Source organism: Salvelinus namaycush, chromosome 24, assembly GCF_016432855.1.
Source record: "Salvelinus namaycush isolate Seneca chromosome 24, SaNama_1.0, whole genome shotgun sequence".
NCBI classification, from domain to species: domain Eukaryota; kingdom Metazoa; phylum Chordata; class Actinopteri; order Salmoniformes; family Salmonidae; genus Salvelinus; species Salvelinus namaycush.
Genome location: NC_052330.1, coordinates 29,083,747 through 29,097,612, shown reverse-complemented (window position 1 = coordinate 29,097,612; position 13,866 = coordinate 29,083,747). Strand labels below are relative to the sequence as shown.

Sequence of the window (13,866 nt, the reverse complement as noted above, 5' to 3'; positions counted from 1 at the left end):
TTCTGGAGGACTACCGTCCTGTAGGTTTTCCCTCCGACCTTGTTTCTGGAGGACTACTGTCCTCCAAAGAACAGGAAAAACAGGACTACAACAGTAGCCTCAAACCACCTGTACAACAGAACCTAAAAACGCAACCCAAAACTGAATGACATCAAACGAAAAAATCCCGCACAAACCCCGGAAGAAATGGTGAGATTTAAATACCCCCCCCTATTTACCCAAAAAGAACACAGGTGACACACAAGACAGACATAACCAAAGAAAAGGAAAAAAGGATCGGTGGCAGCTAGTAGACCGGCGACGACGAACGCCGAGCGCCACCCGAACAGGGAGAGGAGCCACCTTCGGTGGAAGTCGTGACACTCCTGTAGGTGTTCTCTCCAACCCTGTTCCTGGAGAGCCACCCTCCTGTAGATTTTCACTCCAACCCTGTTCCTGGAGAGCTACCCTCCTGTAGGTGTGCTCTCCAACCCTGTTCCTGGAGAGTTACCCTCCTGTAGGTGTTCTCTCCAACCCTGTTCCTGGAGGAATACCGTTCTGTAGGTTTTCCCTCCAACCCTGTTCCTGGAGAGCTACCCTCCTGTAGGTTTTCCCTCCAACCCTGTTCCTGGAGGAATACCGTTCTGAAGGTTTTCCCTCCAACCCTGTTCCTGGAGCGCTACCCTCCTGTAGGTTTTCCCTCCAACCCTGTTCCTGGAGGACTACCGTCCTGTAGGTTTTCCCTCCAACCCTGTTCCTGGGGAATACCATCCTGTAGGTTTTCACTCCAACCCTGTTCCTGGAGAGCTACCGTCCTGTAGGTTTTCCCTCCAACTCTGTTCCTGGAGGAACACCGTCCTGTAGGTTTTCACACCAACCCTGTTCCTGGAGGACTACCGTCCTGTAGGTTTTCACTCCAACCCTGTTCCTGGAGGACTACCGTCCTGTAGGTTTTCCCTCCAACCCTGTTCCTGGATGAATACCGTCCTGTAGGTTTTCCCTCCAACCCTGTTCCTGGAGGAACACCGTCCTGTAGGTTTTCCCTCCAACCCTGTTCCTGTAAGACTCCCGTCCTGTAGGTTTTCCCTCCAACCCTGTTTCTGGAGGACTACGTCCTGTAGGTTTTTCCCTCCAAGCCTGTTCCTGGAGGACTACCGTCCTGTAGGTTTTCCCTCCAACCCTGTTCCTGGAGGAATAATCGTCCTGTAGGTTTTCCCTCCAACCCTGTTCCTAGGGGAAAACCGTCCTGTAGGTTTTCCCTCCAACCCTGTTCCTGGAGGATTACCGTCCTATAGGTTTTTACTCCAACCCTGTTCCTGGAGGATTACCGTCCTGAGGTGTTCTCTCCAACCCTGTTCCTGGAGAGCTACCCTCCTGTAGGTTTTCCCTCCAACCCTGTTCCTGGAGAGCTACCCTCCTGTAGGTTTTCCCTCCAAGCCTGTTCCTGGAGGACAACCGTCCTGCAGGTTTTCCTCCAACCCTGTTCCTGGAGGACTAATCGTACTGTAGGTTTTCCCTCCGACCCTGTTCCAAGGGGAAAACCGTCCTGTAGGTTTTCCCTCCAACCCTGTTCCTGGAGAGCTACCCTCCTGTAGGTTTTCCTTCCAACCCTGTTCCTGGAGAGCCACCCTCCTGTAGGTGTTCTCTCCAACCCTGTTCCTGGAGGAACACCCTCTTGTAGGTTTTCCTCCAAATCTGTACCTGGAGAGCTACCCTCCTGTAGGTTTTCCCTCCAACCATGTTCTTGGAGAGCTACCCTCCTGTAGGTTTTCTCTCCAACCCTGTTCCTGGAGGAATACCGTCCTGTAGGTTTTCCCTCCAACCCTGTTCCTGGATGAATACCGTCCTGTAGGTTTTCCCTCCAACCCTGTTCCTGGAGGAACACCGTCCTGTAGGTTTTCCCTCCAACCCTGTTCCTATAAGACTCCCGTCCTGTAGGTTTTCCCTCCAACCCTGTTTCTGGAGGACTACGTCCTGTAGGTTTTTCCCTCCAACCCTGTTCCTGGAGGACTACCATCCTGTAGGTTTTTCCCTCCAACCCTGTTCCTGGAGGAATAATCGTCCTGTAGGTTTTCCCTCCAACCCTGTTCCTGGAGGACTACCGTCCTGAGGTGTTATCTCCAACCCTGTTCCTGAAGAGCTACCCTCCTGTAGGTTTTCCCTCCAACCATGTTCCTGGAGGAATACCGTCCTGTAGGTTTTCCCTCCAACCCTGTTCCTGGAGGAATACCGTTCTGTAGGTTTTCCCTCCAACCCTGTTCCTGGAGAACTACCGTCCTGTAGGTTTTCCCTCCAACCCTGTTCCTGGAGGACCTCCGTCCTGTAGGTTTTCACTCCAACCCTGTTCCTGGAGGACTACCGTCCTGTAGGTTTTCCCTCCAACCCTGTTCCTGGATGAATACCGTCCTGTAGGAATACCGTCCTGTTGGTTTTCCCTCCAACCCTGTCTCTGGAGGAATACCGTCCTGTAGGTTTTCACTCCAACCCTTTTCCCAGAGGACTACCGTCCTGTAGGTTTTCCCTCCAACCCTATTCCTGGAGGACTACCGTCCTGTAGGTTTTCCTCCAAATCTGTTCCTGGAGAGCTACCCTCCTGTAGGTTTTCCCTCCAACCCTGTTCCTATAAGACTCCCGTCCTGTAGGTTTTCCCTCCAACCCTGTTTCTGGAGGACTACGTCCTGTAGGTTTTTCCCTCCAACCCTGTTCCTGGAGGACTACCATCCTGTAGGTTTTTCCCTCCAACCCTGTTCCTGGAGGAATAATCGTCCTGTAGGTTTTCCCTCCAACCCTGTTCCTGGAGGACTACCGTCCTGAGGTGTTATCTCCAACCCTGTTCCTGAAGAGCTACCCTCCTGTAGGTTTTCCCTCCAACCATGTTCCTGGAGGAATACCGTCCTGTAGGTTTTCCCTCCAACCCTGTTCCTGGAGGAATACCGTTCTGTAGGTTTTCCCTCCAACCCTGTTCCTGGAGAACTACCGTCCTGTAGGTTTTCCCTCCAACCCTGTTCCTGGAGGACCTCCGTCCTGTAGGTTTTCACTCCAACCCTGTTCCTGGAGGACTACCGTCCTGTAGGTTTTCCCTCCAACCCTGTTCCTGGATGAATACCGTCCTGTAGGAATACCGTCCTGTTGGTTTTCCCTCCAACCCTGTCTCTGGAGGAATACCGTCCTGTAGGTTTTCACTCCAACCCTTTTCCCAGAGGACTACCGTCCTGTAGGTTTTCCCTCCAACCCTATTCCTGGAGGACTACCGTCCTGTAGGTTTTCCTCCAAATCTGTTCCTGGAGAGCTACCCTCCTGTAGGTTTTCCCTCCAACCCTGTTCCTGGAGAGCTACCCTCCTGTAGGTTTTCCCTCCAATCCTGTTCCTGGAGGACTACCATCCTGTAGGTTTTCCCTCCAACCCTGCTCCTGGAGGACTACCGTCCTGTAGGTTTTCACTCCAACCCTGTTCCTGGAGGACTACCGTCCTGTAGGTTTTCCCTCCAACCCTGTTCCTGGATGAATACCGTCCTGTAGGAATACCGTCCTGTTGGTTTTCCCTCCAACCCTGTCTCTGGAGGAATACTGTCCTGTAGGTTTTCACTCCAAACATTTTCCTGGAGGACTACCGTCCTGTAGGTTTTCCCTCCAACCCTGTTTCTGGAGGACTACGTCCTGTAGGTTTTCACTCCAATCCTGTTCCTGGAGGACTACCGTCCTGTAGGTTTTCCCTCCAACCTTGTTCCTGGAGGACTACTGTCCTGTAGGTTTTCCCTCCAACCTTGTTCCTGGAGGAATACCGTCCTGTAGGTTTTCCCTCCAACCCTGTTCCTGGAGGAATACCATCTTGTAGGTTTTCCCTCCAACCCTTTTCGAACGCACCCGATTCTAATAATTACCTGGTTAATAAGCTGAATCTGGTTAGTTACGACTGGGATTTGAGCGAAAACCTATGGAAGGGTAGCTCTCCAGGAACAGGGTTGGACAGCCCTGCCCCTAGAGGCACCAACTCCACCAACTTTAAGAACGTTTGGAGATCATTCCACACGAGAGGAGGAAAAAAACTAAAAGCAGATTTACCAGGGTTAGCCATCCCTTAGTCCATGTCTGGTAACTGGGTGGGTTAGTGAAGGGATCTCCAGGGTTAGCCATCCCTGAGTCCATGTCTAGTAACTGGGTGGGTTAGTGAAGGGATCTCCAGGGTTAGCCATCCCTGAGTCCATGTCTAGTAACTGGGTGGGTTAGTGAAGGGATCTCCAGGGTTAGCCATCCCTGAGTCCATGTCTAGTAACTGGGTGGGTTAGTGAAGGGATCTCCAGGGTTAGCCATCCCTGAGTCCATGTCTAGTAACTGGGTGGGTTAGTGAAGGGATCTCCAGGGTTAGCCATCCCTGAGTCCATGTCTGGTAACTGGGTGGGTTAGTGAAGGGATCTCCAGGGTTAGCCATCCCTGAGTCCATGTCTAGTAACTGGGTGGGTTAGTGAAGGGATCTCCAGGGTTAGCCATCCCTGAGTCCATGTCTAGTAACTGGGTGGGTAGTGAAGGGATCTCCAGGGTTAGCCATCCCTGAGTCCATGTCTAGTAACTGGGTGGGTTAGTGAAGGGATCTCCAGGGTTAGCCATCCCTGAGTCCATGTCTGGTAACTGGGTGGGTAGTGAAGGGATGTCCAGGGTTAGCCATCCCTGAGTCCATGTCTGGTAACTGGGTGGGTAGTGAAGGGATGTCCAGGGTTAGCCATCCCTGAGTCCATGTCTGGTAACTGGGTGGGTTATGCAAATGCAATGATTTGTCCCTATCACCCGTAATAAAGATCAAAGCGCTATGATAAATGGCATCCAATGGCTTTCACCACGCTTAATGTGTTGTTAAATCTGTTGTGAATGTATTGTTATGTTTTTAAAATTGTATAACTGCCTTAATTTTGCTGGACTCCAGGAAGAGTAGCTGCTGAGAGAGAGAGAGAGAGAGAGAGAGAGAGAGAGAGAGAGAGAGAGAGAGAGAGAGAGAGAGAGAGAGAGAGAGAGAGAGAGAGAGAGAGAGAGAGAGAGAGAGAGAGAGAGAGAGAGAGAGAGAAACACAAACACAAACACAAACAGACCCCACCGTGCCCCAGGACAGCAACACAATTAGACCTAACCCAATCATGAGAAAACAAAAAAGATAATTCTATTCTAATGCTATTTGTCCCTAAACAGAGAGTACACATTGGCAGAATACCTGACCACTGTGATTGACCCAAAATGAAGGAAAGCTTTGACTATGTACAGTGAGCTTAGCCTTGCCATTGAGAAAGGCAGCCGTAGGCTCTCAAGAGCAGACAGGATATGTGCACACTGCAGGATATGTGCACACTGAGAGAGAGAGAGAGAGAGAGAGAGAGAGAGAGAGAGAGAGAGAGAGAGAGAGAGAGAGAGAGAGAGGGAGAGAGTGAGAGAGAGAGAGAGAGAGAGAGAGAGAGAGAGAGAGAGAGAGAGAGAGAGAGAGAGAGAGAGAGAGAGAGAGAGAGAGAGAAACACAAACAGACCCCACTGAGCCCCAGGACAGCAACACAGGTAGACCCAACCAAATCATGAGAAAACAAAAAGATAATTACTTGACACATTGGAAAGAATTAACAAAAAACTGAGCAAACTAGAATGCTATTTGGCCCTAAACAGAGAGTACACAGTGGCAGAATACCTGACCACTGTGACTGACCCAAACTTAAGGAAAGCTTTGACTATGTACAGACTCACTGAGCATAGCCTTGCTATTGAGAAAGGCTGCCGTAGGCAGACCTGGCTCCCAAGAGAAGACAGGCTATGTGCACACTGCCCACAAAATGAGGTGGAAACTGAGCTGCACTTCCTAACCTGCCAAATGTATGACCATATTAAAGACACATATTTCCCTCAGATTACACAGACCCACAAGGAATTCCAAAACAAACCCAATTTTGATAATCTCCCTATTGGGTGAAATACCACAGTGTCCAATCACCGCAGCAAGATGTGTGAAAATAAGACAATGGCAAGCAGTGAGGAACAAACACCATTGTAAATACAACCCATATTTATGTTTATTTATTTTCCCTTTTGTACGTTAACTATTTGCACATAATATAACATTTGAAATGTCTTTAATCTTTTGGAACTTTTGTGAATGTAATGTTTACTGTAATTATGTGTATTGTTTTTTTCACTTTTGTTTATTATCTATTTAAATAAATTAGAAAATTGAATTGAGAGAGAGAGAGAGAGAGTGGGAGGGAGAGACAGAGGGAGTGAGAGAGAGAGAGAGTGGGGAGGGAGAGAGAGAGGGGAGAGAGGGGGGGAGAGACAGGGGGGGTGTGAGAGAGAGAGACCCATGTTTATGTATTGTGAGAGGGTAGAGAACTGCCAGAGTCTGGGAATGTGAACATAAACAGTGTGTGTATGGGTTTGTGTGTGTGCGCGTGTGTGTGTCTGACAGTGGGAAAGAATCTCAGTCAGGAGCCCTCACAATGACCCTGCAGCCACAGTATTCACGTGTCACCCATCCACCCTGTTACAAAATGCAGGAGGAGAAGCTCCTATACCACTACTCGTCTCCTGTACCCTGCAGTGCTCCCCTCCTCTTCTCCCCTCCTCCCTCCTCAATTCCCCTCCTCTCCTCTCCTCCTCTATGCTCTCCTGCCCTCCACTCTTCCCCTCCTCTCCTCCCCTCTTTTCCTCAATTCTCCTCCTCTCATCCTCTCCTCCTCTCCTCTCCTTCCCTCCTCTCCTCTCCTCCTCTCTTTCCTTCCCCTCCTCCTCTCCTCCTCTCCTCCACTCTACCCCTCTCTTCCTCTCATCCTCTCCTCCCCTCCTCTCCTCCTCTCCACTCCTCTCCTCCTCAATTCCCATCCTCTCCTCTCCCCTCCTCAATTCCCCTCCTCCCCTCCTCCTCCCCTCCTCTTCTCTCTTCCCCTACCCTCCTCTCCTCTCCTCCTCTCCTCCTCTCCTCCCCTCTCCTCCTCTCCTCTCCTCCCTCCTCTCTTCTCCCTTACCCTCCTCTCTTCCCCTCTCTTCCCCTCCTCTCCTCTCTTCCCCTCTCCTCTCCTCCCCTCCTCCTCCCCTCCTCTCCTCTCTTCCCCTCCCCTCCTCCCCTCTCCTCTCCTCTCCTCCTCTCCTTTCTCCTCCCCTCCTCTCTTCTCCTCCCCTCCTCTCTCCACCTCTCCTCCCCTCCCCTCCTCTTTTCCCCTCTCTTCCCCTCCCCTCCTATCTTCCCCCTCCTCCTTTCCTTTCCTCCCCTCCTCCTCTCCCCTCCCCTCCTCTCCTCTCCCCTTCCCTCCTCTCCTCTCTTCCCACCTCCCCCTCCCCTCTGGAAGGCTTCATCATGGTTTACTGACCTTTCACCTGTGTAAAATGTTGGCTTCCAGCCAAACAGGGAAACAATACTCTTCCCAGACCTGCAGTCATTAACCGTGTACAATTCAACCATGTGTGTGTGTGTGTGTGTGTGTGTGTGTGTGTGTGTGTGTGTGTGTGTGTGTGTGTGTGTGTGTGTGTGTGTGTGTGTGTGTGTGTGTGTGTGTGTGTGTGTGTGTGATCACCCACACACTCACATACACAGATTGCATAGCACAGAACCACATTAGTGAAGTGAGGAAAGTGAACTAATGAGTTTGGCTGGAGTGTGAGACATCCTAGATGAATTGACTATGACTGTGATATGTGGTTGTCTTACCTAACTACCTTAAAATGAATGCACTAACTGTCAGTCACTCTGGATAAGAGTGTCTGCTAAATGACTCAAATGTAATGTTAATGTAATTAAGGAGAATCCTATCATCCACCCCAGATGTTACAGAATCCTTCTGGACTTTCTCTCTGACCGTGTCATGGCTGACGAACTGTCTATCTCTGCTGGAGCAATGGTTGGATTACCACATGAGAGTTCATCATACCTCTCCTCTCCTCTCCTCTCCTCTCCTCTCCTCTCCTCTCCTCTCCTCTCCTCTCCTCTCCTCTCCTCTCCTCTCCTCTCCTCTCCTCTCCTCTCCTCTCCTCTCCCTCCTCCTCCTCTCCGATCCACCCTCCTCTCCACCATCCCCCCCTCCTCCTCTGCCTTCCACCCTCCAAACCTCTACAGCCTACATAACATGGAGGACAGGAAAGGAGGATGAGGAGAAGAGGAGGAGGGGGGAGAATCCGACAGCATGTTGAAGAGTAATGGGTGTCTGAGAACACTAGGCTTGAGGGTCAATCCAGCCACACAAGTTATACAACCCACCTGTCCACCCTCCTCTCCAACCTCCTTTCCTCTCATCTCCTTATCTCCTCCTCTCTGGTATCTGAGAACACTAGGCCTTAGAGTTAATCCAGCCACACAAGTTATACAACACACCTGTTTCCTGTTTCCCAACTCAACCAGATATTATGGTTAAGTCTCAAAAGGCACCCTATTCCCTATATAGTGCACTACCTTTGGGAGAGGGTTCATAGGGCTCCTGTTGATACCTGGAGTGTTGACACTTCATACTGTAAACGATAAGAAATGTAATACTGAGAGTGATTGTCTATTTACTTTGGTCCTAATGTGGACACTCCTCAATTACATTGTGTTTGAACTATTTAATAAAATCTCTGAATCTTCTTGGCACACATGTATTTTGTTTGAGTCCAAACTCCTGTTCTATTCTGTCTGAGTACGCAGACCAGTTGTAGAGTTATCTACTTCCTACAGTATGGGGACTTTGGACAGAGTTATCTACTTCCTACAGTATGGGGACTTTGGACAGAGTTATCTACTTCCTACAGTATGGGGACTTTGGGCAGAGTTATCTACTTCCTACAGTATGGGGACTTTGGACAGAGTTATCTACTTCCTACAGTATGGGGACTTTGGACAGAGTTATCTACTTCCTACAGTATGGGGACTTTGGACAGAGTTATCTACTTCCTACAGTATGGGGACTTTGGACAGAGTTATCTACTTCCTACAGTATGGGGACTTTGGACAGAGTTATCTACTTCCTACAGTATGGGGACTTTGGACAGAGTTATCTACTTCCTACAGTATGGGGACATTGGACAGGGTTATCTACTTCCTACAGTATGGGGACTTTGGACAGGAGGACAGGAGCTGAGACATGAAGGGAGGAGGGGAGGAGGAGAGCAAGAGGAGAAGGGGAGGTAGGACTTCAGAGGTGAGTGGGTCTATCCTGCTAAACTCATCAGGGCTCCTGTAGTACATTCTGACAGTAGAATAAATGTTTCTGACTCATATCGATGACACATAGGCTGTTTTCTAAATTAGACAGTTAAGCTTTAACATTGTCATGCTGTGAATGAGATTATAACAGAGGAGGAGGCAGAGAGAGTGTATGGAGGAGGAGAGAGAGTGAATGGGGGAGGAGAGAGAGTGAATGGGGGAGGAGAGAGAGTGAATGGGGAGGAGAGAGAGTGAATGGAGGAGGAGAGAGAGTGAATGGGGGAGGAGAGAGAGTGAATGGGGGAGGAGAGAGAGTGTATGGGGGAGGAGAGAGAGTGTATGGGGGAGGAGAGAGAGTGTATGGGGAGGAGAGAGAGTGTATGGGGGAGGAGAGAGAGTGAATGGGGGAGGAGAGAGAGTGAATGGGGGAGGAGAGAGAGTGAATGGGGGAGGAGAGAGAGTGAATGGGGGAGGAGAGAGAGTGTATGGGGAGGAGAGAGAGTGTATGGGGAGGAGAGAGAGTGTATTGGGGAGGAGAGAGAGTGAATGGGGGAGGAGAGAGAGTGAATGGGGGAGGAGAGAGAGTGAATGGGGGAGGAGAAAGAGTGTATGGGGAGGAGAGAGAGTGTATGGGGAGGAGAGAGTGTATTGGGGAGGAGAGAGAGTGTATGGGGAGGAGAGAGAGTGAATGGGGGAGGAGAGAGAGTGAATGGGGGACGAGAGAGAGTGTATGGGGGAGGAGAGAGAGTGTATGGGGGAGGAGAGAGAGTGTATGGGGAGGAGAGAGGGTGTGTGGGGAGGAGAGAGGGTATTGGGGAGGAGAGAGAGTGTATGGGGAGGAGAGAGAGTGAATTGGGGAGGAGAGAGAGTGAATGGGGGACGAGAGAGAGTGTATGGGGGAGGAGAGAGAGTGTATGGGGGACGAGAGAGAGTGTATGGGGGAGGAGAGAGAGTGTATGGGGAGGAGAGAGAGTGTATGGGGGAGGAGAGGGTGTGTGGGGAGGAGAGAGGGTGTATGGAGGAGGAGAGAAGGTGTATGGGGGAGGAAAGAATGTATGAGGGAAGAGAAAGAGTGTTTGGACAAGGAGAGAGAGTGAATGGAGGAGGGGAGAGGGTGTATGGGGGAGGAGAGAGTGTTTGGAGGAGGAGAGAGAGTGTATGGAGAGGAGAGACAGTGTTTGGAGGAGGAGAGAGGGTGTCTGTCTTTCTTTCCATGTGTATGTACTGTATGTTTGTGTAGAACTTCCCTTTTACCATTTGGCAAATCCCAAATCCCCTTCCTGAAATTTACTTATTGACCGGTCTTGACTGGGGTCAAGGGGCTGCAGGGAGTTCTGGTGGTAGAAGCATGGTGGGAACTAAGGCTCCTATCCCATTCTCTGTTATTGGAACCAGGCCTTAGCCATCTCCTGGAGAGGAGCTGTCTACATGAGCCCACATCCTCTGATGACTCCCCCCAAACCCTTTACACAGCCCCCCAAACCCTCTACACAGCCCCCCAAACCCTTTACACAGCCCCCGGAACCCTCTACACAGCCCCCCAAACCCTCTACACAGCCCCCCAAACCCTCTACACAGCCCGCAAACCCTCCACACTGCCCCCCAAAACCCTCTACACAGCCCCCCAAACCCTCTATACAGCCCCCCAAACTCTCTACACAGCCCCTAAAAACCCTCTACACAGCCCCCAAACCCTCTACATAGCCCCCAAACCCTCCACACAGCCCCCCAAATCCTCTACACAGCCCCCCAAACCCTCCACACAGGCCCCCAAACCATCTGCACAGCCCCTCAAACCCTCTACACCGCTCCCCAAACCCTTTACACAGCCCCCCAAACCCTAGACACAGACCTCCCCAAACCCTCTACACAGCCCCCCGAACCCTCTACACAGCCCCCAAACCCTCTACACAGCCCCCCAAACCCTCTACACAGCCCGGCAAACTCTTACACAACCCCCCAAACCCTCTACACAGCCTCCCCAGCCCTTTACACATCCCCCCAAACCCTCTACACAGCCCCCCAAACCCTCTACACAGCCCCCCAGAGCCCCCCAAACCCTCTACATAGCCCCCCAAACCCTCTACACAGCCCCCCAAACCCTCTACACAGCCCCCAAAACCCTCTACACAGCCCCCCAAAACCTCTACACAGCGCCCCAAACCCTCTACACAGCCCCCCAAACCCTTTACACAGCCTCTCAAAGCCCCCCAAATCCCCCTAAACCCTCTACACAGCCCCCCAAACTCTTACACAGCCCCCCAAACCCTCTACACAGCCTCCCCAAACCCTTTACACAGCCCCCCAAACCCTCTACACAGCCCCCCAAACCCTGTACACAGCCCCCACAAACCCTCTACACAGCCCCCCAAACTCTTACACAGCCCCTCAAACCCTCTACACAGCCTCCCCAAACCCTTTACACATCCCCCCCAAACCCTCTACACAGCCCCCAAACCCTCTACACAGCCCCCCAAACCCTCTACATATTCCCCCAAACCCTCTACACAGCCCCCACAAACCCTCTACACAGCCCCCAAACTCTTACACAGCCTCCCCAAACCCTTTATACAGCCCCCAAACCCTCTACACAGCCCCCAAACCCTCTACACAGCCCCCCAAACTCTTACACAGCCCCCCAAACCCTCTACACAGCCTCCCCAAACCCTTTATACAGCCCCCAAACCCTCTACACAGCCCCCCCAAACCCTCTACACAGCCCCCCAAACCCTCTACACAGCCCCCAAACCCTCTACACAGCACCCCAAACCCTTACACAGCCCCCCAAAGTTTTACACAGCCCCCCAGAGCCCCCCAAACCCTCTACACAGACCTGCCCAAACCCTCTACACAGCCCCCCAAAAACCCTCTACACAGCCACCCAAACCCTCTACACAGCCCCCCAAACCCTCCACACAGGCCCCCAAACCCTCTACACAGCCCCTCAAACCCTCTACACCGCTCCCCAAACCCTTTACACAGACCTGCCCAAACCTTCTACACAGCTCCCCAAACCCTCTACACAGCCCCCCAAACCCTCGACACAGGCCTGCCCAAACCTTCTACACAGCTCCCCAAACCCTCTACACAGCCCACAAACCCTCCACACAGCCCCCCAAAACCCTCTACACAGCCCCCCGAACCCTCTACACAGCCTCCCCAGCCCTTTACACAGCCCCCCAAACCCTCTACACAGCCCCCAAACTCTTACACAGCCCCCCAAACCCTCTACACAGCCTCCCCAGCCCTTTATACAGCCCCCCCAACCCTCTACACAGCCCCTCAAACCCTCTACACCGCTCCCCAAACCCTTTACACAGACCTGCCCAAACCTTCTACACAGCTCCCCAAACCCTCTACACAGCCCCCCAAACCCTCGACACAGGCCTGCCCAAACCTTCTACACAGCTCCCCAAACCCTCTACACAGCCCACAAACCCTCCACACAGCCCCCCAAAACCCTCTACACAGCCCCCCGAACCCTCTACACAGCCTCCCCAGCCCTTTACACAGCCCCCCAAACCCTCTACACAGCCCCCAAACTCTTACACAGCCCCCCAAACCCTCTACACAGCCTCCCCAGCCCTTTATACAGCCCCCCCAACCCTCTACACAGCCCCCCAAACCCTGTACACAGCCCCCCAAACCCTCTACACAGCCCCCCCAAACCCTCTACACAGCCCCCCAAACCCTTTACACAGCCTCTCAACGCCCCCCAAACCCCGCTAAACCCTCTACACAGCCCCCCAAACCCTCTACACAGCACCCCAAACCCTTACACAGCCCCCCAAAGTTTTACACAGCCCCCCAGAGCCCCCCAAACCCTCTACACAGACCTGCCCAAACCCTCTACACAGCCCCCCAAAAACCCTCTACACAGCCACCCAAACCCTCTACACAGCCCCCAAAACCCTCCACACAGGCCCCCAAACCCTCTACACAGCCCCTCAAACCCTCTACACCGCTCCCCAAACCCTTTACACAGACCTGCCCAAACCTTCTACACAGCTCCCCAAACCCTCTACACAGCCCCCCAAACCCTCGACACAGGCCTGCCCAAACCTTCTACACAGCTCCCCAAACCCTCTACACAGCCCACAAACCCTCCACACAGCCCCCCAAAACCCTCTACACAGCCCCCCGAACCCTCTACACAGCCTCCCCAGCCCTTTACACAGCCCCCCAAACCCTCTACACAGCCCCCAAACTCTTACACAGCCCCCCAAACCCTCTACACAGCCTCCCCAGCCCTTTATACAGCCCCCCCAACCCTCTACACAGCCCCCCAAACCCTGTACACAGCCCCCCAAACCCTCTACACAGCCCCCCCAAACCCTCTACACAGCCCCCCAAACCCTTTACACAGCCTCTCAACGCCCCCCAAACCCCGCTAAACCCTCTACACAGCCCCCCAAACCCTCTACACAGCGCCCCCAAACCCTCTACACAGCCCCCCAAACCGTTTACACAGCCTCTCAAAGCCCCCCAAACCCCCCTAAACCCTCTACACAGCCCCCAAACTCTTACACAGCCCCCCAAACCCTCTACACAGCCTCCCCAAACCCTTTACACAGCCCCCAAAACCCTCTACACAGCCCCCCAAACCCTCTACACAGCCCGCAAACCCTCCACACTGCCCCCCAAAACCCTCTACACAGCCCCCCAAACCCTCTATACAGCCCCCCAAACTCTCTACACAGCCCCTAAAAACCCTCTACACAGCCCCCAAACCCTCTACACAGCCCCCAAACC

General features: G+C 52.5%; 1 protein-coding gene across 1 annotated transcript in view; it reads left to right on the top strand.

Annotated features, from left to right (window-relative positions):
• The window catches only part of LOC120019381 (pollen-specific leucine-rich repeat extensin-like protein 3), a 31,169-nt gene extending 18,326 nt beyond the window's left edge, over positions 1 to 12,843 (top strand). Inside the window, exon 4 of the mRNA XM_038962669.1 lies at positions 12,013 to 12,843. Coding sequence (XP_038818597.1) covers positions 12,013 to 12,843 — 831 coding nt within the window. The remainder of the gene's footprint in view (positions 1 to 12,012) is intronic.
• Positions 12,844 to 13,866: the final 1,023 nt, after the last annotated feature.